The sequence below is a fragment of the Mirounga angustirostris genome, unplaced genomic scaffold (assembly GCF_029215605.1).
Source record: "Mirounga angustirostris isolate CCGP_5_RB_7025 unplaced genomic scaffold, mMirAng1.0.hap1 SCAF_10, whole genome shotgun sequence".
Lineage (NCBI taxonomy): Eukaryota > Metazoa > Chordata > Mammalia > Carnivora > Phocidae > Mirounga > Mirounga angustirostris.
Genome location: NW_026991718.1, coordinates 21,576,616 through 21,601,673, shown reverse-complemented (window position 1 = coordinate 21,601,673; position 25,058 = coordinate 21,576,616). Strand labels below are relative to the sequence as shown.

The 25,058-nt window shown below is 46.9% G+C and overlaps 2 protein-coding genes across 3 annotated transcripts; one reads left to right on the top strand and one right to left on the bottom strand.

Moving 5' to 3' along the window:
- The first annotated feature begins 1,410 nt into the window (after positions 1–1,410).
- On the top strand, positions 1,411–25,052 carry GTF3C2 (general transcription factor IIIC subunit 2). 2 transcript variants are annotated; one of them, XM_045884287.3, is made up of 20 exons: positions 1,469–1,512; positions 5,389–5,484; positions 10,299–10,569; positions 10,729–11,050; positions 11,624–11,909; positions 14,321–14,415; positions 14,821–14,898; positions 15,020–15,118; positions 16,217–16,444; positions 16,618–16,729; positions 16,930–17,038; positions 18,128–18,153; positions 18,329–18,458; positions 20,704–20,848; positions 20,954–21,115; positions 21,311–21,398; positions 21,816–21,944; positions 22,388–22,540; positions 22,673–22,780; positions 23,072–25,052. In XM_045884287.3, exons 3-20 carry the CDS (start codon positions 10,323–10,325, stop codon positions 23,288–23,290), a joined length of 2,736 nt encoding a protein of 911 aa, XP_045740243.1. In that variant the 5' UTR covers positions 1,469–1,512; positions 5,389–5,484; positions 10,299–10,322; the 3' UTR covers positions 23,291–25,052. The 2 variants fall into 2 exon arrangements, with proteins under 2 accessions (XP_045740244.1, XP_045740243.1); XM_045884288.3 differs by lacking the exon at positions 5,389–5,484 and having other exon boundaries at positions 1,411–1,512.
- Positions 5,394–5,740, bottom strand: LOC123850920 (large ribosomal subunit protein eL39-like). Its single transcript, XM_045884290.3, has one exon. The coding sequence runs from the start codon at positions 5,738–5,740 to the stop codon at positions 5,585–5,587; it is 156 nt and encodes a 51-aa protein (XP_045740246.1). The 3' UTR covers positions 5,394–5,584.
- Positions 25,053–25,058: the final 6 nt, after the last annotated feature.

Here is a 25,058-nt window from a genome sequence, read left to right as displayed (position 1 = left end):
GGGGGAGAAAAAGTTAATATGCAGATTCTCCACTGCACAGGGGTCAGCACTTCTAACCCCTGTGTTCAGGGGTCAACTATATCTTACATTTATATCATTACTAAGCAGTCATAATAAAGAATGAGGAAGGTTTTTATGTACCGAAATGGAACAATCTCCAAGGTACACTCAGTTAAAAGAAGCCAGATGCAGGACAGTGTGTGTCATTGGTTTGAATTAAAAAGGGAAAGATATATATTCATTTGCTTATGTGTATGAATATATAAAGTATCTTGGATCTGTAACAAGGAACTGATTGTGTGGATGTGGAGACAGGTGGGAGTCTTCACTTCTAAGTCTTAGCTAGCTCCTCCCACGTTTTTCTCAACTGTTTTGTGTAACCAAGGGAGTTTTTTTATTTTTATTTTTTAAAAGATTTTATTTATTTGACAGAGAGATAGCGAGAGCAGGAACACAAGCAGGGGGAGTGGGAGAGGGAGAAGTGGGCTTCCCGCAGAGCGGGTAGCCCGAAGCGGGGCTCAATCCCAGGACCCTGGGATCACGACCTGAGCCGAAGGCAGACGTTTTAACGAGTGAGCCACCCAGGCGCCCCCAAGGGAATTTAATAGGTGAAATTTGGGGGGAAAAGACTGGTTTACTCAACCCTTTCCTGTCCCTATGTATACATCCTGAACTCTCCTAGTTAATATGCGGAGACCTGTAAAGTTTATATGGTTTTAAATGTCTCAGAAAGGGCAGAAATTTGTTACGTTCTTTGTCCACCCGCATCCCATCTCCCAGGGAGGGAGTGGGGCAAGGCCTATGCCCAACCAAGGCCAGGGGCCAAGCTTGAGGCTCATTACAGTGTAGCGTCCCCACGCCAGGCTTCTCTACTGGTTTCCCTTCCGGGTCCTTTTCCCAACCCCGTTTGTGTTTTTGTAGCGCCCATCCTTGGCTTCACGAGTGGCCGCCCGCGGCGGAGGCCCCAGTCATCCTCTGACAGCCGGCGGCTAGGCTTCCTCTGTCAGTCTGTGTCCTCAGCTCGGACGGCGCCGGAGTAGTTACTCTCACTCCAGCCGGGCCCTGTCCGCTACACGGCCGGTAGCCTTGACCGTTAGGCAGGCTTCAGCGGCGACGAGGCCTACGCGCGCCCTACACTCGAGGCTCGCATACAGGCCCCGTGGGAAGCCGCGGGGCGCGACGGCCGTCACCGCGCAGGCGTCAATCTTCCTTTCTTGACACTGCAATTCCCAGAAGGCCACGCAGCGTCCCCGGCGCGGGTAAAGCCCGGGAGCCTCGCCCGCTCCGAAAGGGCGCGGGACTCTCGCCGCACTGCATTATGGAATACATAGTCTGAGAAAACGTGTTCGGGCCAAAGTACCCACGAAACTCACGTGTTTGCCTTGTGCGTTGGCGGTAGGGGGGTGGGGGGAGGGGGTCAATAAAGAGTAGCTACCAGATTTCGTCATAAAACCGCGACCAGACAGGCGGCGCCATCTTCGAACTTGGACTTCCGGAAGGACTTTGGTGAGGGTGAGTGTACCGCAGCGGGGTGAGCGGGGGCCCCACGATTACTCCTCCTCCTCCTTTTCCCATAGCACTAAGAGATTGGGAACCAACTCCCGACCCCGCGGTTCCTTCTCTGCATAGCATCGCGACCTGCAGTCCCCGCGCTGCTACAGAAACTATCACACTCCCCACCTCCTCTGTACTGCAACCAGACATCCCTCATCCCTGCTAATCACGGCTCTTGCCTTCTTCCCCGACGCGGTGCGGTAACACGGCATCCTGTGTCCCGGCCGCGGCGCTGCTTACATTGCATCCCTCGGACTCAGCGAACCTACAGTAGTTCTGAGCCTCAGAAAACTCAGGGCTCGCTCCCAACGCAGGCTAGTGGTGGAAGCTACCCCCACACCCATGACGGAGAAAGGGCAGGCGATCACTCTTAGAGTGGTAGCGGGTTAGCCTCCTCATTCGGCTGTGTCCCAGCCTCTTCCTACATGAGGTTCTTCTAACCTCGGGGTTGTGCCCCGCGCGCTCCAACCCCATTGGCGCAGCCAAGGGCCAGTTATGTTTCCCTTCTGGTGCTTTTATCCCGCGGCAAGTAGGCTGTCTGATGGGGAAGGCGGAGGAGGCGACTTCAGCCCCACCCGTAGTAACTCACTTTGTTAGAGAGGTGTAGTGTGTATGACGAAGCCTGTTCGCCCTAGCGGCATATTGTTAAACTTAAGCCATTCCTGTTCCTTTGGTTACTTTGTGCCATCCCTTCTTATCTAATGTACTATTATTTTCTTAATAGTTTTCTTTAAATTGGTTTGTTTTTCAAGTTTAAGTGCTTTAGTTTCAATCTAAGCAAGACAGATGAAACCGTGGGTTTCATGGGCTAAAGTTTTTTTGTTTTTGTTTTGAGAGAGAGCGCGCGCGCGCGGAGGGGAGTTGGGGGGAGGGGTAGAGGGAGTAGGGAATCTTAAGCTGGCTGCAAGCCCAGCGGGGAGCCGGATTCCAGAGCTCGGTCTCACGACCCTGAGATCACGACCTGAGCAGAAATCAAGAGTCTGAGGCTTAAATGACTGAGCCACCCTGGCGCCCCCATGGGCTAGAGTTTTTCATACAAGTTAAAATAAATACAGTTAAATAAAGTTCATTTTTGTATCACTAAAATCATCCTGCATAGCACCAGCTGCACTATAGGAACACTTTGGGAAACAGTGTATTAGACCAGTGTGTTTAAAGTAATTCCATACTTTAGGAACTGTGTTAACTAATTATTTTCCTTGACTGGGGAAATCCTGGCAGCCTTGAAGCAGTATTGCAAACAAGTTGAGGTGCAGATGTAAACTTATATAAACTCGGGGCGCCTGGATGGCTCAGTTAAGCGGCTGCCTTCGGCTCTGGTCATGGTCCCAGGGTCCTGGGATCGAGCCCCACATCGGGCTCCCTGCTCCGCGGGGAAGCCTCCTTCTCCCTCTCCCACTCCCCCTGCTTGTGTTCCCTCTCTCGCTGTGTCTCTCTGTCAAATAAATAATAAAATCTTAAAAAATATATATAGAGAGAGGCTCCTGGGTGGCTCAGTCGTTGGGCGTCTGCCTTCGCTCGGGTCATGATCTCGGGGTCCTGGGATCGAGCCCCGCATCTGGCTCTCTGCTCCGCGGGGAGCGTGCTTCTCCCTCTCCCACTCCCCCTGCTTGTGAGTTCCCTCTCCCGCTGTCTCTCTGTCAAATAAAATCTTAAAAAAAAAAAAAAAAAAAGAAAGAAACTTCTGTAAACTCTAGCACGAATTTATTAAACATTCCTTCCTTGTGTCTAGAATTTGTATTGTGAAATCATAAATGGAAATTGACCACCATACCCTGCTGCTGCCTTCTACAGGAGTGAATCCTTAAAGGGATTTTTTGCAGCTTGAGAAGTTAGTCGTTAAATCAACAAAGTTTTAATTATTGCACTTAACCATGTACCAGGTTCTAGATTCAATAGTGAATCAGGCAAGATCCTTTTGAAACTTTTTTTTTTTTTAATATTTTATTTATTTGACAGAGAGAGACACAGCTAGAGAGGGAACACAAGCAGGGGGAGTGGGAGAGGGAGAAGCAGGCTTCCCGCTGAGCAGGGAGCCGGATGTAGGGCTCAATCCCAGGACCCTGGGATCATGATCTGAGCCGAAGGCAGATGCTTAACAACTGAGCCACCCAGGCGCCCCAAGATCCTTAGGAAACTTCCAAGTGAGACAGATATGAAGTACATAAATACCCATTTCTCTTATAATAGAATTCCACATGGACTGAAGAGCTACATTTAAGGGCACCTGGGTGGCTCAGTTAAGCGTCTGTCTGCCTTTGGCTCAGGTCATGATCCCCGGTCAGGGTCCCTGCTCAACAGGGAGCCTGTTTCTCCCTCTGCCTGCTGCTCCCCCTGCTTGTGCTCTCTCTCTCTCTCTCAAATGAATAAATAAAATCTTAAAAAAAAAAAAGTTACATTTAAGATTCAAACTAGAAAAAGTATTAGAAGAAAATAGGATATGTTTATATTAGGGTAGGAAATGGCCTTTTAAGACACAAAACAACTCATAAAGGAAAAGATTGAGAAATTTAACTCAGAAAATATAACTTCAGTTTAGCAAGAAACATTATAAACAAAGTTTTTTAAAAAGTAAAAACAAAGTGGGGCGCCTGGGTGGCTCAGTCGGTTGTGTCCAACTCTTGATTTCAGCTTAGGTCATGATCTCGGGGTATTGTCTGGAGCCTCCGGTATGGCTCCAAGCTCAGTGAAGAGTCAGCTTGAGATTCCCTCTCCCTCTTTCTCTGCCCCTCCCCCCCTAAAATAATAAATAAATCTTTTTTAAAAAGTAGAAACAAAGTATTTGCAACAAAAATAACAGCTCCAGGGCGCCTGGGTGGCTCAGTTGGTTGGGCGACTGCCTTCGGCTCAGGTCATGATCCTGGAGTCCCGGGATCGAGTCCCACATCGGGCTACCTGCTCGGCGGGGAGTCTGCTTCTTCCTCTGACCCTCCCCCCTCTCATGTACTCGCTCTCATTCTCTCTCTCTCAAATAAATAAATAAAATCTTTAAAAAAAAAAAATAACAGCTCCACAGATCAATAAAAGACTGATTTGTCCTGTAGAGGTATGGGCAAATTATATGTACAGGCAATTCATTAAAAAATACAGATGTCCCCCCCTCTCTTTCTCTCTCTCTGACAAAGAAATAAATAAAATCTTTTTTAAAAAATGGGGGTCCCTGGGTGGCTCAGTTGGTTAAGTGTCTGACAGCCTTTGGCTTAGGTCATGATCCCAGGGTCCTGGGATCTAGTCCCACATTGGGCTCCTTGCTCAGCAGGAAGCCTGCTTCTCCCTCTGCCTGCTGCTCCCCCTGCTTGTTTGTGCTCATGCTCTCTCTCTCAGACAAAGAAATAAAATCTTTAAAAAAAATGTATATAGATGTTCCAGGCGCCTGGGTGGCACAGTCAGTTAAGTGACTGACTTTTGGTTTCAGCTCAGGTCCTGATTTGAATGTTGGGAGATTGAGCCCCATGTGGTGCTCCACACTGAGCAAGGAGTCTGCTTGAGATTCTCTCTCCCTCTCCCCCTCATGCTTGTGCGCTTGCTCGCTCGCTCTCTCAAATCTTAAAAAAATATATATATATAGATAGCTAGATAGATAGATACATAGATGTCCAACAGATAAAAAGAAGTTGCTAACCTCAATCATTATCAGAACAATGCAAATAAATACAATAGGGAAGAATTCTTTCATGCATTAGATTGGCAAAAATTAAAGACTAGCAAGGGTGTGGTAAAATGGGTACAATTATAATTCTAAGGAACACTTGATAGTAACTAGGAAGAATGAGATATATATATGTGTGTGTGTGTGTGTACTGATGTGGAAAATCTTTTTTTTTTTTTTTTGAGGTGAAAGGTCTCGCATTTATTACCGAACCAACCTACTGGTGTGGAGGTGTAGTCACAGAGAAAATCATTTCCATGATAAGACAAGTCTACGGCCAGGTAGGAAGGATGTTTACAGAATGATAGAACACATGATCTTCACGCAGCTTAATTAAATATGTGTGCCAATTAAGTGTGTCATCTCATGATGGGTGACGCCTTACAGACCCAGCTTGGTTCTCCTCCAGTGCCTCCTCTTGGAGTTGTACCTGATCTTATTACCAGTTTTCATCCGAATCCACTGGGGAATGGGACGATTCTGCTTTTGTTTCTTGGCCAGGAATAGCTTGATTCTGAAAGTCTTGTGAGAAGACATGCTGAGAAGCAGCCAGCCATGCAGAGCAGGATGGCGGCGAAAAAGAGCTGATGTGGAAAATCTTTAAGGCATACATAGAAGTTCTCTTAACTGATACCTATTTAACTAGCTCCCTGTGTTAACTGACATTCCCCGTTTCCTCTGTAGAGTGTACAGACTGATGCCCATGGCACACTGAATGCTTGAAGCCTATAGGCTTTTCTCCTATAGGCCTGGTCATTCTCTCTCCACTGATTGAGTTGAATGCTTGCCAAGAGTCATTGTAATGGTTCTCAACATTTTTTATGTCAGTTAACTTGTCATTATATTTATATAATTGTGATATATGTTTAAATTTTAAAGAAATTTGAGTATGAAAGAATTACTGCTATTAAAACTTTGTTGAAATGTGGCAGAGAAATAGGTACTTTGTTATTCTTTACATTCTACATGTATTTACAAGTATTTTGTGTCAACTACAAGTTTTATAAAAACAATTCTAAAAAAGAAAAGAAAGCAAACCAAGTTGAATGCTTTGGAAAGAAAAAAGAGGTACATTTGCCAAGAAACAAAGAGGCTGCCAAATAGGTGTGAGTGAGACAGCTGTAAAAGATCGAGGAAGATTTTGTAAAAATCTGAAATTTCATTGCACTTAAACTGCCTCTGAAGAAAAGAGAATGTTCCGAGAAAGGTGTGGTCAGTAGCGATTGTGCTGCTGAGAGATCAAGTTAAATGAGACTGAGAAGTGCCCATTGCATTAGTTGACCCAGCAATTATTGATGACTTCAGCCTCAGTGATGAGTTGGAGGGCAATATTCTAGTCAAAATGAAGCAGGGTAATTAAAACATCAAGGGCAGACAGCTCTTTAAAAGTTTGACTGTGAGAGGGAGGAGGAATGTGGGTTGAAGGATTGTTGTGTGTGTGTTAAGATGAGAATTAGAGACATTTACATGCAGTTTGGAAACAACCAATGTAAAAGAAAAGGCTAAACAATTCCAGTGTCCTTAAGAGATGGGGGAGTAGAGCTAGAACACAAGTGGAAGTTGGGCTTAGAAAGTAGATGAGGGGTTCAGATGCAGGGAATGTTAGGCTCCTTGACCAGACATCGAAGTCTGTCCCACATAATGGCTTTGGGTTTTGTTTCGGAAATCAGAGGCAAAATCATCTGCTGAGAACCAGAGGATCAGAGGTTGGGGGTGAGGGAATGTGGGGGCTGACGAGAGAAAGGGTGATTGCTAGCACTCCGGCAGCTTAGATGCATGCGTAGAGAAAAAGGATGGTTGGTTCATCCAGGGCTTAAATTTTGCCAGTCCTGTGGAACAAAAAGACAAGAAAGGAACTTCATACTATCAACAAAAGTCTGATTAAAATAAAGGAATCTAAGGTAGATTGGATGTGGCCAACACCGGGAGAAACTGGAGAAATCAATGATGGTGGCTTGATATGGTTGAAGAATAGATAAAGTGATAGTAGTTGAGCAATCTAGCTATAATGATGGGAGGTTGTGATCAGATAGTAGGATGTCTTTGTGATTTTGGAGGTTAAAAGGATTTGTGAGACAAGGTCCAGTGTATTACAGTGAGTGAGTAGCAATGGGTTAGCTGAATGTTACGGACTTCAAAGGAACAGTTTTTACAAGATAGGGAGGACTGCTGGTCTACAGGTGCATTCGGAGAGGAACTGACAAGACACTGATCCCACCTTCTACAGTGTGGTCAGTGGGATGTGAGAGAAGGAAAAAACCTCCACTTGAGAGCCTGGAAAGCTAGAAATTTCAATTCCTGGAATTTTTTTCCATCCAAGATTTTGAATATGATAGGTCTTGCCAGTCAAATGCTCTCAAATTTGGACCCGAGTTTAGAGAGGAGAGAGGCAGGCCATACATTTTGCCAGTTCAGATTGTGGCAGGGGTATGATTGTTGACCTGGGAGCCGAGAAGGGTCTTCGCTCTTGAGTCAGGTCACTTTCTGATGAGTGCAAGGCAGTTCATGGAGCCATCAGCTGTGGCAGGAACTTCTTGATTTGCAGGTGCCTCCTCATCATGGCGTAGGAGAGGTCCTGTGGTTCTTGAACCAGCAGCTGCTAGACAACTTCCCATTTTGACCAGCCCTTATTCCTAAACTGTCCCTCCTCACCCCCAACCCTCCCAGTGATCCTGCTTGCAGGTGGTTCTCAAACTTGCATGTGCATCCAAATAATCTGAAGGGCTTTGTGAAGACAAAAAGTGCTGGCCCCATCCCAGAGTTTCTGATTCAGTAGGTCTGGGATAGGACTGGAAATCTGCATTTTAACAAATTACCAAGTGATGCTGATGCTGCCAGGACCATGCTTTAGGAACCACTGATGTGAACCATGCATGTAATATCCAGTAGTAAATCCCTTTTAGCTGAACTGGCTAGAGAGGATTCTGTTCTATGTGCTCAACCTTGACCAATAGAGAGGTCAAATAATCATTTTATTCATGTCTTCTCTGTCCTTATCTACTTGATCTGTCAGTGGTTAAAAGAAGTAGTTCTTGGGACGCCTGGGTGGCTCAGTCGGTTAAGCGTCTGCCTTCAGCTCAGGTCATGATCCCAGGGTCCTGGGATCGAGTCCCTGAGCAGGGAGCCCGATTCTCCCTCTCCTCTGCCTGCAGCTCCCCCTGCTTGTGCTCTCTCTCTCTCTCTCTCTCTCTCCTCTCTCTCTGACAAATAAAGTCTTTAAAAAAATAAATTAGTTAAAAAAAAAAAAAGTAGTTCTTGTATTTCCTGAAGATTTTGCTTTGTTTTGATGCTATGTCATTTGATGTCTTAAGAGTTCATGACATTTATCTTTTATATAATTTGAAGTTTTATTTATTATCAAGTATTCCCTTTTTGTCCCATTTAATACTTTTTCCCCTGAATTCAGCTTTGTTGTTAACAAAACTCCTGTTTTTTTTGTGCCTACATTTGCCCTATGTATTTTTATATCTTTTGACTTTTCAACTGTTTGAGTTCCTTTGTTTTAGACATCTCTTTCAAAGGATATAGTTTGGCTTTTAAATCAAATCTTTATTCTTTTTTTTTTTTTTAATGGATGAATTGATCTTTGGTTATTGTTATAGTCATATCTTATGTCATCTTGTAGGTTTTTTCTTTTGTGTTTCTTTTATCTCAGTCTCTTACTCTGTAGCCTTTAAAACAATTCCTTCTGGTTCCTGTGGCCCACTAGGCATTTTGGAAGCAACATCGTATACTACTTTTGGTTCTGTTAAACATCCTTAAGGCATATACAGATCTATGGGGGATTCCTTCCTGAGATTTGAGCTATTTCTCCTTTGTCATAGACAGGCAGATTGTTCTGGCCAAAAACTGGGCCATTGCAGAGTTCTGTGTTGCTCAGCTTTTTGGTTTGGTGTTCAGTGTTTTGTTTATCTCTGTCAGTTTACTTTTGCCCATGGTTGCACAAATGATTTTCTGGGTTTGGAAAAAAAGAATGAAGAGGGGCGCTTGGGTTACTCAGTCGGTTAAGTGACTGACTCATGGTTTTGGCTCAGGTCATGATCTCAGGGTCATGGGATCGGGCCCTGCCTTGGGCTCTGCTTCAGGCTCTGCGCTCAGCAGGAGTCTGCTTGAGACTCTCCCTCTCCTTCTTGCCCCTCCCCTGCTCTGGTGTATGCATGAGTCCTCTCTCTCTCTCTTTTTCTCAAAAAAAAAAAAAAAAAAAGATTCATGACAGTTTTTTAGTCCATTCTTCAATGTGGGAAAGGTCTCTTAATGTGGTAGGATGTTCCTTAATTATCTCCTAGCCATCCACCTCCCCTATTCAAGTAAAAGATTAATGGCAGGGCACTAGAGAACTCTTACTTATTATTAAATAAATCTATTCCTTGACTAGTATTCACAAAGATGGATATTAGCTCTAGGCATCCTCCTTCAATTTGGTCTAAATTTTATGTATCGGCAGCTATTTTTATTTATTTATTAACATATAATTTATTTATTTCAGGGGTACAGTTCTGTGATTCATCAGCCTTACACAACACACAGCGCTCACCACAACACATACCCTCCCCAGTGTCCATCACCCAGCCACCCCTCGGCAGCTATTCTTTGCAGTCTGTTCCTAGGAGGTTTAGGAAGATTTTTTCATCCTCTCTTTTTATTTTTTGAGGGGAAGACGGTGATTCATTTCATTGGGTTTTAAGGAAAGAAGTTGAATAATTGTTCATTCACTGCATTATCCTTACGAATAAACTTAAGAGCTTTAAATTAAACAGGCTGAAGAATATAATGCTTGGCACATAGTAAGCATTTAGTAAATAAATGGTAGCTTTCTTATTATCTGTTTATCGCTAGCTCTGCTAGTGTGTAAGTTCCATGAGGGCAGGGATCTTGTCTGTCTTGCTTATTGTCATGTTACCAGTTCCTAGAACGGTGCCTGACATAGAAGATGCTTAGTAATTGTTGCTATATGAATGAGTGATCAGGGAGTGATTGGGTTTCTGGCTGGGGGTGGGCAGTGGGTGGGATGAGAGGAGAAAAGATAGGAAAGTAGAAAAATCTGAGCCAGTGCAAATACCTTTTGCCTTCTACTCATGTGTATGTCTCTATGCAGGGGCAGCCATTTTAGGGGGTGCTGATGGATACCTGCGGGGTCGGCTGTGTTGCCCTGGGGGAGGCCGGCCCCGTGGGGAACATGACTGTGGTAGTCTCTCCTGGACAAGAGGTGCTAAATCAGCTTGATGTTAAGGCCTCTTCAGAAACAACTAGTGCTGAGGCTTCCATAGAGATGTCTTTACCTACACCTTTGCCTGGATTTGAGGATTCTCTTGATGAGAGGAGGCTCCCTGCAGAACAAGAAAGCCTCTCCAGACTTGAACAGCAAGGTATGTACCTTGTCCTTTCCTATTTTTATCTCCCCATGCTTAGCTTAAGATGAAAGAGAGCAGGGTGAGCTCACAGTATCTTACCGACCTGGGTATGGTATAATCTATTCCACAGAGGTTTGAACTCTTGTCTCATCTCACCCATATTCTTCTCTACAGATCTTTCTTCAGAGATGTCAAAGGTCTCAAAGCCTAGGGCCTCAAAGCCTGGCCGGAAGAGAGGTGGTAGCACACGGAAAGGCCCCAAAAGGCCCCAACAACCTAATCCTCCATCAGCCCCTCTGGTTCCTGGTCTCTTAGATCAATCCAACCCTCTGTCCGCCCCCATGCCTAAGAAACGAGGTCGAAGGTCCAAGGCAGAGCTGCTACTGCTGAAGTTGTCCAAAGACCTAGATCAGCCAGAGTCTCCACCTCCAAAGAGGCCCCCTGAGGACTTTGAGACCCCTCCTGGGGAACGACCCCGCCGAAGGGCTGCCCAAGTGTAAGGATTGTGGGGCGCACCTTGGTGGAGGGCGGTCGGGGTGAAGGGTTGGCGGGGGCAGATGTTGGAGAGCTGAGAGGCTGTGACGAGTTGTCAGATAAGCGGGGGGTAGCGTCTGGGTTCTGGGGACTTGAGCCATCTTCTAGCTCTTACCACAGCAACTTTTTTGTTTGTCCAGGAGATTGCTTTCTGTGCCTTGTATTCTGTCACATTTTTCAGTTTCCTCCAGGTCTTCATTGTGATTTTCCCTGCCCAGTATCTGTTGGTCTCTGTGTGCCCTTCCATTCTTCTCTGGGCTCTTACTGATCTCTAACTGTGGTAGAGTGCAAGTGCCTTGGACTTGGAGTTGGCTGACCTGGGTTCAGATTCCACATATGTGATCTGAGTCCTCTCTTGGCCAAGTCCCTTAACTTCCCTAAATCTCTGGTTCTTTATCAAAGGGGGAGGGGAAATGAATAGCTGCTTCACAGGGTCACTGGGCAGATCCAGTGAGATAATCGGTCAAGTGTCTGGAAAAGTGGGTTCTCAGTTAAGTGTTTGTGAGTATGGCTCTGACTCTGCCCTGTCCCGCAGGGCACTTCTGTACCTTCAGGAACTGGCTGAAGAGCTCTCAACGGCCCTGCCGGCTCCAGTGTCCTGTCCTGAGAGCCCCAAGGTGAGCAGCCCTGCCAAACCGAAGAAAAACCGGCAGCAGGCAGCCTGTCAAGGTGGAGAAGAAGAAGATGACACTGCACGGGATGAAGACTTCGTTCTCCAGGTTGAGGCTGAAGATGGAGATGAAAGCGAGGGCCCAAGTGAGAGCTCCTCTGACCCTGAGCCTGTGGTGCCTCAAAGCACCCCACGAGGATCCACTTCAGGGGTAATCTGAGTGAACAAGAAAGCAAATGGAGAGGTAGAGGGATTGTTAGGGGGGTCTGCAGGGTGCCCTAGCGGAAAGCTTTGGCCTAGTAACTAACTGATGACCAAAATAAGTAAACGAAGAAACGAAAAAACAGCTGAGCAGGCGGGGGCTGGGCATGTAAGTGCATGAGGTTACTCATTCAGCTATCAAGTACCTCCTCTGCACTAGGAAATGCACATGACTAAGACAGCCTCCTGCCTCACAGACTCCACTGTGTGATGAGGGCTTCACCAGGAGGGAACCAAATGCTTTTGGCGTGTCGAGGAGGGCAGTGAACTGCTGGGGCTTCACAGACAAGTGATAGCTGGGCTAGGTCTTGAAAGGTGAACAGGAGTTTGCCAGAGAGAGTGGTTTTCCTGGGAATTCCCAGGACAGGGCACTAAAGCAGGCAGAGCTGTTGAGAGCTCTCAGCAAGTTCCCAAAGGTATAGAAATGCCCTGCGGAACCAGCAGGGGCGGGGGATTAAACTTGAGAGGATGGAAGGACAGACTGGTAGGAGCCAACACAGGTGTTTGTATGTTTATTGAATTGTGGTAAAATACACATAACATAAAATTTGCCATTTAAAAATGTAAATTATTTTGGGGGCGCCGGGGTGGCTCAGTCCATTGAGCATCCAACTCTTGATTTTGGCTCAGGTCATGATCTCACGGTTGTGAGATCAAGCCCCGTGTCAGGCTCCATGCTAGGCGTGGAGCCTGCTTGAGATTCTCTCTCCCCTCTCCCTCTGCTCCCCCCAACCCCCCACAAAAAAATACAACTGAGTGGCATTAGGCCATTCCTAGTGTTGTGCAGCCATCACTGTTACCCATTTCCAAAACATTTTCTTTTCTTTTCTTTTTTAAGATTTTATTTATTTGGGAGAGAGAGAATGAGAGACAGAGAGCATGAGAGGGAGGAGGGTCAGAGGGAGAAGCAGACTCCCCGCTGAGCAGGGAGCCGGATGCGGGACTCGATCCCCGGACTCCGGGGTCATGACCTGAGCCGAAGGCAGTCGCTTAACCAACTGAGCCACCCAGGCGCCCCTTCCAAAACATTTTCATCATCACAGAAACTCTGTGCAACAAAGGTTTTTAAGTAGAAAAATAACGTGATCAGTTAGGACGATAGGTCAGAAGACAGCTTTGGTTATCCAGGTCATGATAGGGAGAGCCTGGATCAGGCTGTGAAGCAAGCCAAGGTGGGGGGCAGGTGCAAGAGACATTTTAGAGAGTTAGCGGCACTTGGCAGTTGCTGGAAAGGAAGGAGTAGGAGTTTCTAGCTTAGATGGTGCTCTTAAGTGCTGGACTTCGGGACAGAGGAACGGTGGGAGCAGGGGAGGAGTGAGGGTGAGCAGGGGAGGTGATGGGCTCATTTTCTGACATGCTGAGTTGGAGGTGCCTGTGTGCCATGAGCTGTCCTACTGGAGATGTCTGGTTGCCAGTCATGTGCATGGACGTGTGCCTTCCTTGTCTCAAGCACAACATTTAAGGGAACACCAAACCCCTCAGTAATCAAGATAAATATTTTGATGCAACATTTTAACAAATAAAGGTAATGCAGGGCGCCTCCGTGGCTCGGGCGGCCAAGCATCTGCCTTAGGCTCAGGTCATGATCCTGGGGTCCTGGGATCAAGCCCCGTGTTGGGCTCCCTGCTCAGTGGGGAGTCTGCTTCTCCCTCTCCCTCTGCCCCTTCCCCCGTTCGTGCTCTCTGTCTCGCACTCTCTCTCTCAAATAAATAAAATCTTAAAAAAAAAATGCAACAAATTTATGGTGAACAAAATATCAAAGTTTTAAATAAAAACAGGAACTGTATTACTGATTTTCCTTTTGCCTTAGGCTCTATAATATGGGTTGGCACCACACTGTAAAAGTCTAGAATTTGTAGGAAAGCTAAAACTGGGTAAAGTTTACATTTACTAAGAAGTCAACGATGGTAGTCAAAGCCGTGGACATGGGATGAGAGTATATGTATAGAGGGCTGAGGAGAAGACAGAGGGACTCTGGGAAACACCATCATTACCCAAACCTGTCAGAGGAGGGAGTGCCGGTGGGGGAATATCAGAGAGGCAGGAAGAATAAGGAGACGCTCTCCCATGGGGCAGGGGTTTCAGGAAGCAAATGGGAGTCCTCTGAACCAAATGCCTTGGAGACACCGAGGAAGGTGAACAGAAAATACGGAACAGGCTTTGCAGTTCTGATGGAGGAGTGGGAGCAGAAGGTGGAGAAGTCACTGTAATGGCAGAAACATCAGTCTTTTAAGATGCTGATAAGTCAGCTAGAGAGGAAGCAGAGCCAAGAAAAGTAGAAGCTGGGACAGCTGCCTTCTGGGGACTTTGTCTTATCTATAAAATTCTCTCCCTTATACTTTTTTCCCATTGGCTCCTCAGAAGCAGAAGCCACACTGCCGGGGAATGGCTCCCAATGGCTTACCAAATCACATCATGGCTCCTGTTTGGAAGTGCCTCCATCTCACCAAGGACCTGTGAGACTTGAGGAAGGGGGCTGGGGATGAGAAGGTGGTGGCGTGCAAAGGACCATCTGGAAGTGGGGCCATGGGAAAGAGGGCACTCCCAGGGCAGGACCCTGAAGACATTCATAGCTAAAAGGCACTGCTCCAAAGGCGAGAGCTCCAGAGCTGTGCTGTCCAACATAGTAGCCTCTGGCTGTGTTTGGCCATTTAAATGTAATTTAAAGTTAATTAAAATTAAAAGTCCAGTTTCTCAGTTACACTAGCCCCATTTCGAATGCCCAGTAGCTACGTGGAGCGAGTGGCTCGTGTATCTGTCAGCACAGATGATAGATCACTTCCATCATTGTAGAAAGGTTTACTGGACAGCGCTGCGCTAGAATTTCTTTTCCTTCATTCATGCTTCTTCTGTTCCTCTAGCCGAGAGCAGAAGCATTCATACTGGGAGTTTGCAGAATGGATTCCGTTGGCCTGGAAGTGGCACTTGTTATCTGAACTGTAAGTTAAAGAGAGATTCTGAAGCTGGGAAGGGGTGACACCCCTAAAGACAGGAGGGTGACAGGGAATCCTGGGATGGGTGAAACTTCCAAACTCACACTGTTGTTTCCCCTGCCACCAGGGAGGCGGCTCCCTACCTGCCCCAGGAAGAAAAGTCTCCACTGTTTTCTGTCCAGCGTGAAGGACTTCCTGAGGACGGCACACTCTACCGAATAAACAGGTGAAGATTGCGTATCTGTTTCTGATTCTAGGAGATAGAAATAGAAAAAATGAATATTGAGAGGGATGACAGATTGGCCCTGTTCTTCCCCTGATGCTGTTCCAGGGGGTCCCAAGGTAGGAGTCCTGGCTAGATCTGGTTAACCCGCTCTAATTTGCAGTGCTCATCACTGCTGGCCAGACTGAGGGAAGTGAGGGAGATGGAGGGCCAGTTTACCAGGTCACATCTGCTCAGATAGACCCAGACAGACTGGCCCTGGAGAGAACACTGTAGTAGACCAGAATGCACAGCCTCTCCTCTTTGAAGGTGAACTAGAGCTAGACAGGCTTTGGAAGGAAAGGAGGCAGATACAGATGGTGGCTCAGGACTGTTCTCACCCATAGACCTTCTTGCTGTTCTGGCCCCTGCTTAGGCCAGTTCATACCGGCGCCAGCTGGAGCTCCCATTCTGTCCTCATTACCTTTTCTTTTTTTTAAAGACTTCATTTTTTGGGAGCAGTTTTAGGTTCACAGCAAAACTAAGAGGAAGGTGCAGAGATCTCCCATATACGCCCGTCCCCTCCTCCACATGCACACATCCTCCCCGGTTATCAACATCCCCCACCAGAGGGCACGTGTGTAACAGTTGATGACCCGCTACTGACGCAGCAGCCCTCGAAGTCCATAAGTTACATTAGGGGTCACTTTCGGTGTTTGCTTTCTGTGGGTTTGGACAAATGTGTAGTGACCTGTCTCTATTGTTAGGATACCATACAGAGTAGTTTCACTGCCCTAAAAATCCTCTGTGCTCTAACCGCTCATCCTGCCCTCCCCTCTAACCCGTCGCTATCACGGATCTTTTGATGTCTTTATAGTTTTGCCTTTTCCAAAATGTCCCATAGTTGGGATCACACAGTGTGTAGCCTTTTGGGGTGGGCTTCTTTCACTTAATGATATGCATTTAAGGTTCCTCCATGCCTTTTCATGGTTTGATAGCTCATTTCTTTTTAGTGCCAAATAATATTCCATTGTTTGGATGTTAATTTATCCATTCACCTACTGAAGTCCTTAATACCTTTTGTTAATTCCTTTCTTCATCCCATCTTCGATTTTTCTTTAGATTTAGCTCAATCACAGCACACCCAGAGCGCTGGGATGTGTCCTTCTTCACGGGGGGGCCCCTCTGGGCTCTGGACTGGTGTCCGGTGCCAGAGGGGGCGGCAGCTTCGCAGTATGTGGCCCTGTTCTCCAGCCCTGACATGAATGAGACGCACGCACTGAGCCAGCTTCATTCGGGTCCTGGGCTGCTCCAAGTCTGGGGCCTTGGGACCTTGCAACAGGAAAGCTGGTGAGGTGGGGCTGGGGCGCTGCCGTGGGAGTGTGGCTGAGGAGGAGATAACCTGGGCAGGGAAGCTGGGGAGGGGAGCTGGGGGGCCTGGATGAGACGGGGCGGAGCACAGGCTCCGGCGGCCCTCGGCCCCTTCTCCCTGCCCATTTGCCCCATATACTTTCTCTCCTCAGTCCTGGCAACAGGGCTCACTTTGTCTATGGGATTGCTTGTGACCACGGCTGCATCTGGGACCTCAAGTTCTGCCCCAGTGGAGCATGGGAACTTCCAGGCACCCCTCGGAAGGTACCTCCGTGTTGGTTGTGGGATGCCTTAGGACTCACAGGCAGAACAGAGAGGCCCTATGAGTTCCCAGAGTTGACAGAGAGCGGAGGATGGAGGCTTCCCAGCAAATCCCTGTCATTTCCAGGGACCAGAACCTCAAAAGTTTTCTAAGAAGCCCTGAAGGCGGCAAGCCTCAGCACAGATCTGGTCTCCCCCTCTAGGCTCCTCTCCTGCCCAGGTTGGGCCTCTTGGCTCTTGCCTGCTCCGACGGGAAGGTGCTGCTGTTCAGTCTGCCCCATCCGGAGGCCCTGCTGGCTCAGCAGTCCCCAGGTGAGTAGCACAGTAGCCCAGGGGGCGTGGTGCTACCATAGCTGGCCTGTCCATCTCTCCTGAAAGTCCTCCCGGCCCAGCTTCTGGGACAGAGCCTCACTTAGCACCCCACTCACTCTGACTTCACACCTCTTGTCCTCAACCTCTCTCTTTAGCAGCCTGCAAGGGGTACTCTCTCCTGCAGTCTTATCACTGGGCTCTTTCAGCCCACTCCCCTTCTCCCCCTTTCCCTGCTCTGTGCTCTCAGGCTCTCCCCTCCTGCTGCCACAGCTGATTGGCTGTGTAAAGAACTGCTAAGGCTGATCTCCCCTGCCATACTCTTCTCCTTCCCCCAGTCCTGTGCTTGACCTCTCCTGGCCTAACTGCCACGTACACATAAACACAGTCTCTTTGTTGGGAAGAGAGGGAGAGAATGTAGAGCTGAAGATGAGCCAGAAGAGGAAGGGGTTAACGAGAGGCATCTCCTGTTTGTCAAATTTGTTTTTCAGCCGTACTGAGTATGTAAGGAAGGGGGCACCCAGGTTTGAGCCCCGAGAAATCCCATATTTGGTGGTCTGGCAGAGGAGTGGGCTGAGGAGCGAATAGGCAGTGAGGAAGTGAAGACAGATGCATGGACAATTCTTTCAAGTAGATTGGCTGTGAAGAACACATAGATGAGGGTGGTGCTGGAGGTGAATAAGGGGGAAAAGAAGGGTTTGGTTTGTGTGTTTGTTTCATTTAGTTAGAAGACTGTAGTGCATGTTTATGTCTGAATATGAGAATGACCCAGTAGGGAGAGAGAAAGTGGATCATTCAGGAGAAAGGAAAGATAACCAAATGAGCGAAGTTCTGGAAAAGGTGAGAGAGGGTGGGGAGGGAGCGGAGTGGAGCAATTAGCCATTCTGATAGGAGGAAGGACACACTCTAGTACAACAGGGGGGAAAAAGAAGATGGGGGCAGGTAGAGGTAGATTCATCAATGTGCTGGAGGAAAGATAGCTGTCAGGGAAGGTCATTGTCAGATCAGGGGGGGCTGATCTAAGAGCAAGGCAGGGCAGGACGTCAGTCCTCTGTTCCCAGAGCATCAGTTACTGCTTTTCTTCCCTCACAGATACAATGAAGCCCGCCATCTATAAGGTGAGTGAGGAATCTGCTACCTTAGCCAAGGCTCCATCTTCTCGAGCCTCCCTTTCTGATTCCACAGTGAGTCTCCTTCTGCCTCTCCCCGTCTGCGGAATTAAACACTGATTTGAGCCTTTGTTGCAAATGGTAAGTATCCCTAACCCTAGTCCCGGCTCTTCTGTCCCTGCAGGTACAATGTGTGGCAACCCTTCAGGTAGGGTCTATGCAAGCTTCGGACCCCTCTGAGTGCGGTCAGTGCCTTAGCCTGGCCTGGATGCCCACCCGGCCCCATCACCACCTGGCTGCTGGCTACTATAATGGTAAAAAAACAAAACTTTATATATGCTTGTTTTTTGGTGGTGGTTTCCTTTTTGGTTCAATGCTGGACATTATGTTTAAGCAATGTAAAAAAAATACAAAGAAGAAAGAAAAAAGTCACTAGAATTTTTCTACTCAGAAAAACATAGTTAAGAACAAATGAACAGGGGCACCTGAGTGGCCCAGTAGGTTAAGCGTCTGCCTTTGGCTCAGTCATGATTTCGAGGTCCTGGGATCGAGCCCTACATTGGGCTCCCTGCTCAGTGGGGAGTCTGCTTCTTCCTCTCCCTCTGCCCCTCCCCCCAGCTCATGCTCTCACTCGCTCGTGCTCTCTCTCAATAAAATCTTTAAAAATAAAAAGAGGGGATGAACATCATTTCATGGAGTTCTCTATGCATATATAAACATAAAAAGATCAGATGGTGAGAGAGAGCATTCTATAGTGATGGGATTATACTATATAAGCTATTTTAAAGATTTTATTTTTAAGTAATCACAGCCAACGTGGGGCTTGAACTCACAACCCCGAGGTCAAGAGTCGCATGCTCCACCGACTGAGCCAGCCAAGTGCCCCTACATAAGCTATTTTAAATGAAAATGTATGAAATTTAATTACAGTTTAATTTTTATAAAAGAGGAAGACTGAATTGAAACTGAGAGATGGTCTAAGCTCCCCATAAATGTTCCTTCACCACAGAGATGTTAGTTCCTTAAAGATACTCTTAAGGTTTAAAAGGGGAGAGAAAAGGATCATAGATAAAGAGGATTCCGGTAGTTGAAGTCCACAGGCGACAATTTCACGGTTAGACCTCCTCAGTAGTCTTGCCCAGGAGGTCAGGAAATTAGCACTCTCACGCTTCTTCCTGTCCTTCTCTGTCTTTTATGTGTGTTTCCTTTGGTGCGGTGATTCTTACATCATCAGGGTGCATCATTCTTGATGCTGTCTTGCTGTCCTAATTCCCCGAGTTACAATTCTGCATTGAAATGATCACACATGTCCACCGGTCTGTCCCTCTCAGTCTGCCCTTGTTGCCACGTGACCGATACGACTCAGCTCGAGTTCGCTGCCAATAAGCTTTTCCAAGAAAGGTTCATAGGTGCTACATTTCCTGAGTTTTTAGCTACAAATAGTTTCCCCAGCTATTGTTTATTAAATTTTTACTGTTGGGGCGCCTGGGTGGCTCGGTCGGTTAAGCATCTGCCTTCGGTTCAGGTCATGATCCCGGGGTCCTGGGATCGAGCTCCGCATCAGGCTCCCTGCTCAGCAAGGAGTCTGCTTCTCCCCCTGCCCCACTCATGCTCTCTCTTTCTCTCTCAAATAAATAAAATCTTTAAAAAAAATAAATTCTTACTGTTCTTTAATTTGTCTTTTATTTTTATCAACGTTATGCTTTTGATACCTTCCTCTGCCAGCCTGGTCAGGGGGCAGCTTGTTTTGGGTCAGCAGAGTTAGTTTCTATTTGTTCATTTGTTTTCTGTTTCTCTGCATCTTGTTGCTTTTGGCTCCTTGCCTGTTCTCTCTTAGAGCAGAGTTGGCAGACGTTTCTCTAAGGGTGCAGATAGTGAATATTTTATGCCTTGTGGGCTGTTTGACCATTGGAACTACTCAGCTCTGCCATTGAGCGATGAAGGTAGCCATACATTAGGTAAACGAATGGGTGTCACTGTTCCAGTCAGACTTTATTTACCAAAGCAGGCAGCAGGCTGTATTGGCCCAAGGGCTGTAGTTCGCCAACCCTTGTCCTAGAGGGTTTATGCTTTTAGAAAAAAAATCCCTTTGGGGTGCCTGAGTGGCTCAGTCATTAAGCGTCTGCCTTTGGTTCAGGTCATGATCCCAGGGTCCTGGGATCGAGCCCCGCATTGGGAAGCCTGCTTCTCCCTCTCCCACTCCCCCTGCTTGTGTTCCCTCTCTCTCTGTGTCTCTGTCTGTCAAATAAATAAATAAAATCTTTAAAAAATAAATAAATAAATCCCTTTGTTTCTATTTAGTAGGGAATAGAGGCTATTGGGTGTATTCAGTCTATCTTTCAACCACAAGTCCCAGACTGAGCTATTTTTTGTTGATGAGAGTTGGAGCTAAAATACCACGGAGGGAATGTTGGCTAGCTAATCATGATCCCTATATCCTTTCATAAGGGGGTCACATCTGAGGGTAAAGGCAAAGGTCCTAGGAGCCCAGAGAAAGATATTAGAGCAAAAGAAGAGAGAACTTGCCTCTAATACCTATACATTCTATCCCTGTCTCAGGCATGGTGGTTTTCTGGAACCTTCCGACTAACTCACCCCTGCAGCGGATACGGCTCTCTGACGGCTCCTTGAAGCTCTACCCCTTCCAGTGTTTCCTAGCCCATGACCAGGCTGTGCGTACCCTTCAGTGGTGCAAAGCTAACAGGTACAGGACAGGAGAGCTGTGGGGTGGGAGGTGAGGCCCGGGAAGGCCGCTGCTCCGAGACTTGCTCAGATTTGATCTTCTCCCTCTTCTGCCCTCTTTCCACAGTCATTTCCTCGTCTCTGCGGGGAGTGACCGCAAAATAAAATTCTGGGACCTTCGACGACCGTATGAACCCATAAACTCTATCAAGCGCTTCTTGAGTACAGAGCTGGCCTGGCTGCTTCCCTACAATGGTGTCACTGTGGCTCAGGACAACTGCTATGCCTCGTACGGCAGGATGCAGATGGGAGGAGCTCTAGGGACAGGCCCTAAGGGTTGGGGTGCAAAGTGTGCCAGATAGTGTGGGGTGAGGAGGGGTGAGAGTTGTTTCATTGAGGTAATTTGAATTCTGGAAGGAATTGGGAAAGGGAAATGAATGCTGTTTTGGAGAAAAGAAAGTTTTATTTTGTCTTTCTCTTACAGTTATGGACTTTGTGGGATTCATTATATTGATGCTGGTTACCTTGGTTTCAAGGCCTATTTCACTGCTCCTCGAAAAGGCACTGTCTGGGTGAGCCTGTCTTCATTACACAGGAAAACGATTCCTTTACTCACCTCCTGGTGGTTGGGAAGAGGCAGTAGTTTTGCATAGAAGTAGATAGATGTATGGTAACTGTATCGTCAGGGATAAATGTTAGGATAAACTTTTTTTTAAATTTATTTAAATTCAACTAATTAACATAAAATGTATTATTAGTTTCAGAGGTAGGGTTCAGTGATTCATCAGTTTTATATAACACCCAGTGCTCATTACATTATGTGCCCTCCTTAATGTCCATCCCCCAGTGACCCCATCCCTCCATCCGATAAACTCATTTTTGTTTTTCTGTGTGTCTTCCACTTCAGACTGTGTGGCTGTTCCCAGCTCACAGAACGGAAACAGTATGAGTGAATGAATGAATGAAAGAAATCTGTCTCTTCTTATTAGAGTCTTTCAGGATCCGACTGGCTTGGGACAATAGCCGCAGGAGATATATCCGGGGAGCTCATTGCAGCCATACTGCCTGATATGGCACTGAACCCAATAAATGTCAAGCGACCTGTAGAGAGAAGATTCGTACGTATATGAATATTTAATGGTAGCACCATCTGTTGGGTCCTAATCCACATGACCTCCTAAGTTAGAACTGTAAATTTGGATTAGGTCTCCCAGACCTGATATTGTCCCTGGAAGTCTTAGCACAAAGTTGTACATCATCTTCCCTACCCTAGTGCATCTGTGCATGTGTTTAAACATACTACCTTCTTCCGTCTTTAAGTCTTTCTTGCCCAAAACCAATTTTCTCTCTCTCCTTTTTTTTTTTTTTTTTTTTTTTTTAAGTAGGCTCCATGCCCAGCGTGGAGCCCAACACAGGGCTTGAACTCACGACCCTGAGATCAAGACCTGAGCTGAGATCAAGAGTCGGACGCTTAACCGACTGAGCCACCCAGGCGCCCCATCAATTTTCTCTTTTATTCTGTCTAGTATTATAGGACCTAATCTCATGGTCTCCTTTCTAGCCTATATATAAAGCAGATCTGATGCCATATCAGGACAGCCCTGAAGGTCGAGACCATTCTTCTACTTCATCTGAGGCCCCCAACCCTCCCAAAGCTCGAACTTACGCTGAAACTGTCAACCATCACTACTTGCTCTTTCAAGACACAGATTTGGTAAATTGAGGCCAGGAGAATGGGTGTGGCATTTTAAAAAAGAAAATTTTAGTCCTGGTACAGTAGGGCATTGTAAGGAGTTGCAGCACAAAGATGCAAGACTGAGAAGCTGGCTTTCTCCCTCCTCCCCAGGGTTCCTTCCACGATCTCCTCCATAGGGAGCCAATGCTGCGCATGCAGGAAGGAGAGGGGCATTCGCAGCTCTGCCTGGACCGGCTGCAGCTAGAGGCTATTCACAAGGTAAAAACCTTGTCTCTCATCTTCTCCACCCTTCTTCACTCTCATTTCCTCCCAGCTCTGAAGCTACGATCAATGAAACGGGGGATGAAAAGGTAGCAGAGGGAAGGAAGGAAGACCGCTCTGGCAACCTGATCCTCCACAGCATGATAGACCTACCTCTTTCCTGCCTCTCTCACCCCATCATGGTCCTATCCTTTCAGATTGTTGCCCTTTTTCTCCCCTTCTTAGAACTAGGATTCACCCTAAAGCACCAACTGTGAACATCTCTCTTGCTTTCAATTCTCTTCTCAGGTCCGCTTCAGCCCAAACCTGGATTCCTATGGATGGCTGGTATCTGGGGGACAGTCTGGGCTGGTTCGGATCCATTTTGTCCGTGGACTCACCTCACCCCTGGGCCACCGTATGCAGCTTGAGAGTCGAGCCCACTTCAGTGCTATGTTCCAGCCGTCCTCCCCAATTAAAGGGCCTGGCTTCCCTCCAACCAGCCATCGCCTTTTGCCCGGTCCCTAGTCGTGGTCCACACAGGACCTTTGGAATGAAATCTGCCAGGAACAAATGGCCCCCCATGCACAGAGCCATAGGAACTGGGGTCTTCATGGATAGTGATGCTGCCAGACCTGGACCTTTAGATCTGCCTTGCCAGGACTCCTTAGATACCTCTCCTTCCACAGACTTCTGTCATCACAGCCCCCTGCGGGCGGGGGGGCTATCCCTCCAGAAACTCTCAAGGCTCCTCAGCCTACAGCTATGGCTCATGAGTAACACTCAGGCCTGACCTAGGCTTGGAAGTCAAATAGCTCATATTGAGCATATTGTGAAGTGGGTAAAGCTAAGTAAAGGTACTGGGTGTTTTTGAGACCACACGTGAGTGGGTGTTTGGAGAACTGGAGGGGGTATCCGCATGAAGGCTCCTATGTGACTATATTCCAGGATCCAGTATTACTGCCTTCTCAACTTCCTCTTTAGAGTAACCAACACACATGCCCAGGAGGGGTGATAGTAATTTATTGGACTGAAGCTGCTTACAGTACTTCTTTAACTGAGGAACACCACAAACACCCTACCAGGAGAACAGTGGCTCAGATCTTACTTGCTCCTGCTTATGAAATATTCCCAATCACTGGTCGTCTGACCCTACTTGAACACTCCTAGGCAGTCATGTTTTAAAAAAATCTTCCTTTATATCAAGTCAAAGAGTATACTTCTATAAATTTCACCATGGGTATTAGGAAATCTAGTCATTTTTCCCTGTGATTGCCTTTTTAAGTATATTTAAAAATAGCTATCATGTGTTTCCCAAGTCTTTTCTTCTGTAGATTAAATATCTTCAGTTACTTTAACCATTCTTTACACGTCATGATTTTTGGTCCTTCATGATACTGTCACATTGTGGACTTATTAAACATGTCTAGCTACTTTATTTCAAATCTTTATATAGGAGGTGTTTAAAACCCAAGTACTGTAATGTATTGTTATATCTTCTCTTGTTAGAGTCCTCTTGCGGGATGCTGCAGACTCATAGGGAGTGCAGTACTGCCTCCTAACCAAAGACAGACCCCAGCAATGAGAAATAGGCAAACCATAGTCTTGGAGTGTATGGGAGTACAATCAAGTTTGGGGGAAGTAGTCAGATGACCTCAGAAAAGAGAGGAAAATACACAGCCAGCTCCAACTGAAGGGAGTGGAGATTAACTTAGTGCCTACCTGGAACAAAACCCACTGGCACTGTGGACTGGTTGGCCAGATACCTGGGAACAGCTTTCTGCCCCTTGGGTGTAGGGAATTTATCGTATGTCAAGAAGATAGGCATCAAGCAGTATGGAAGGCATCTTCCGGTATGGAAGAGGAAATAGAACCTGGAGGCAACCGGACTATTAGCAGCAGAGGGATCACAACACACGTCGGTGCAAAGGACGCAAGTATTGTACCATCCTGTTGTGTTCAAGCTCAGGTTATGCCGGTTTTGTTTTTGAGCTGATAGGGAAGTGCCTTCCATTGCAGAGAAGATTTGCTTCTCCACGGCAGGCCCTTGACATTGCATCATGGAATTCCACCTTCTGTGGCAGAAAAGATGGGACCTGGGGACCCATGCTGTTGAGGCTGTAGGTTGGTGCTGGCAGCCCTGCTCCTGCTCCTGACTCTTAGCCTTGGTCTCTACCTCCAAAAGAAAATCAGGAGAATGCTTTCAGCCCTTGCTTTCTCTACCATAAACCCTTTTCTCTGAAGGCCATTCTACTTCAACCTTCCTTCCCAATATATCCACTTTATACTATCCATG

Excerpts from the sequence above, each read along its gene's own strand:
- LOC123850920 (XM_045884290.3), bottom strand. The coding sequence starts at position 5,740 with ATGTCTTCTCACAAGACTTTCAGAATCAAGCTATTCCTGGCCAAGAAA.
- GTF3C2 (XM_045884288.3), top strand. The coding sequence starts at position 10,323 with ATGGATACCTGCGGGGTCGGCTGTGTTGCCCTGGGGGAGGCCGGCCCC. Across the intron at positions 15,119-16,216 it reads ACACTCTACCGAATAAACAG|ATTTAGCTCAATCACAGCAC; the intron begins GTGAAGATTGCG and ends ATTTTTCTTTAG. Across the intron at positions 16,445-16,617 it reads ACCTTGCAACAGGAAAGCTG|TCCTGGCAACAGGGCTCACT; the intron begins GTGAGGTGGGGC and ends TTCTCTCCTCAG.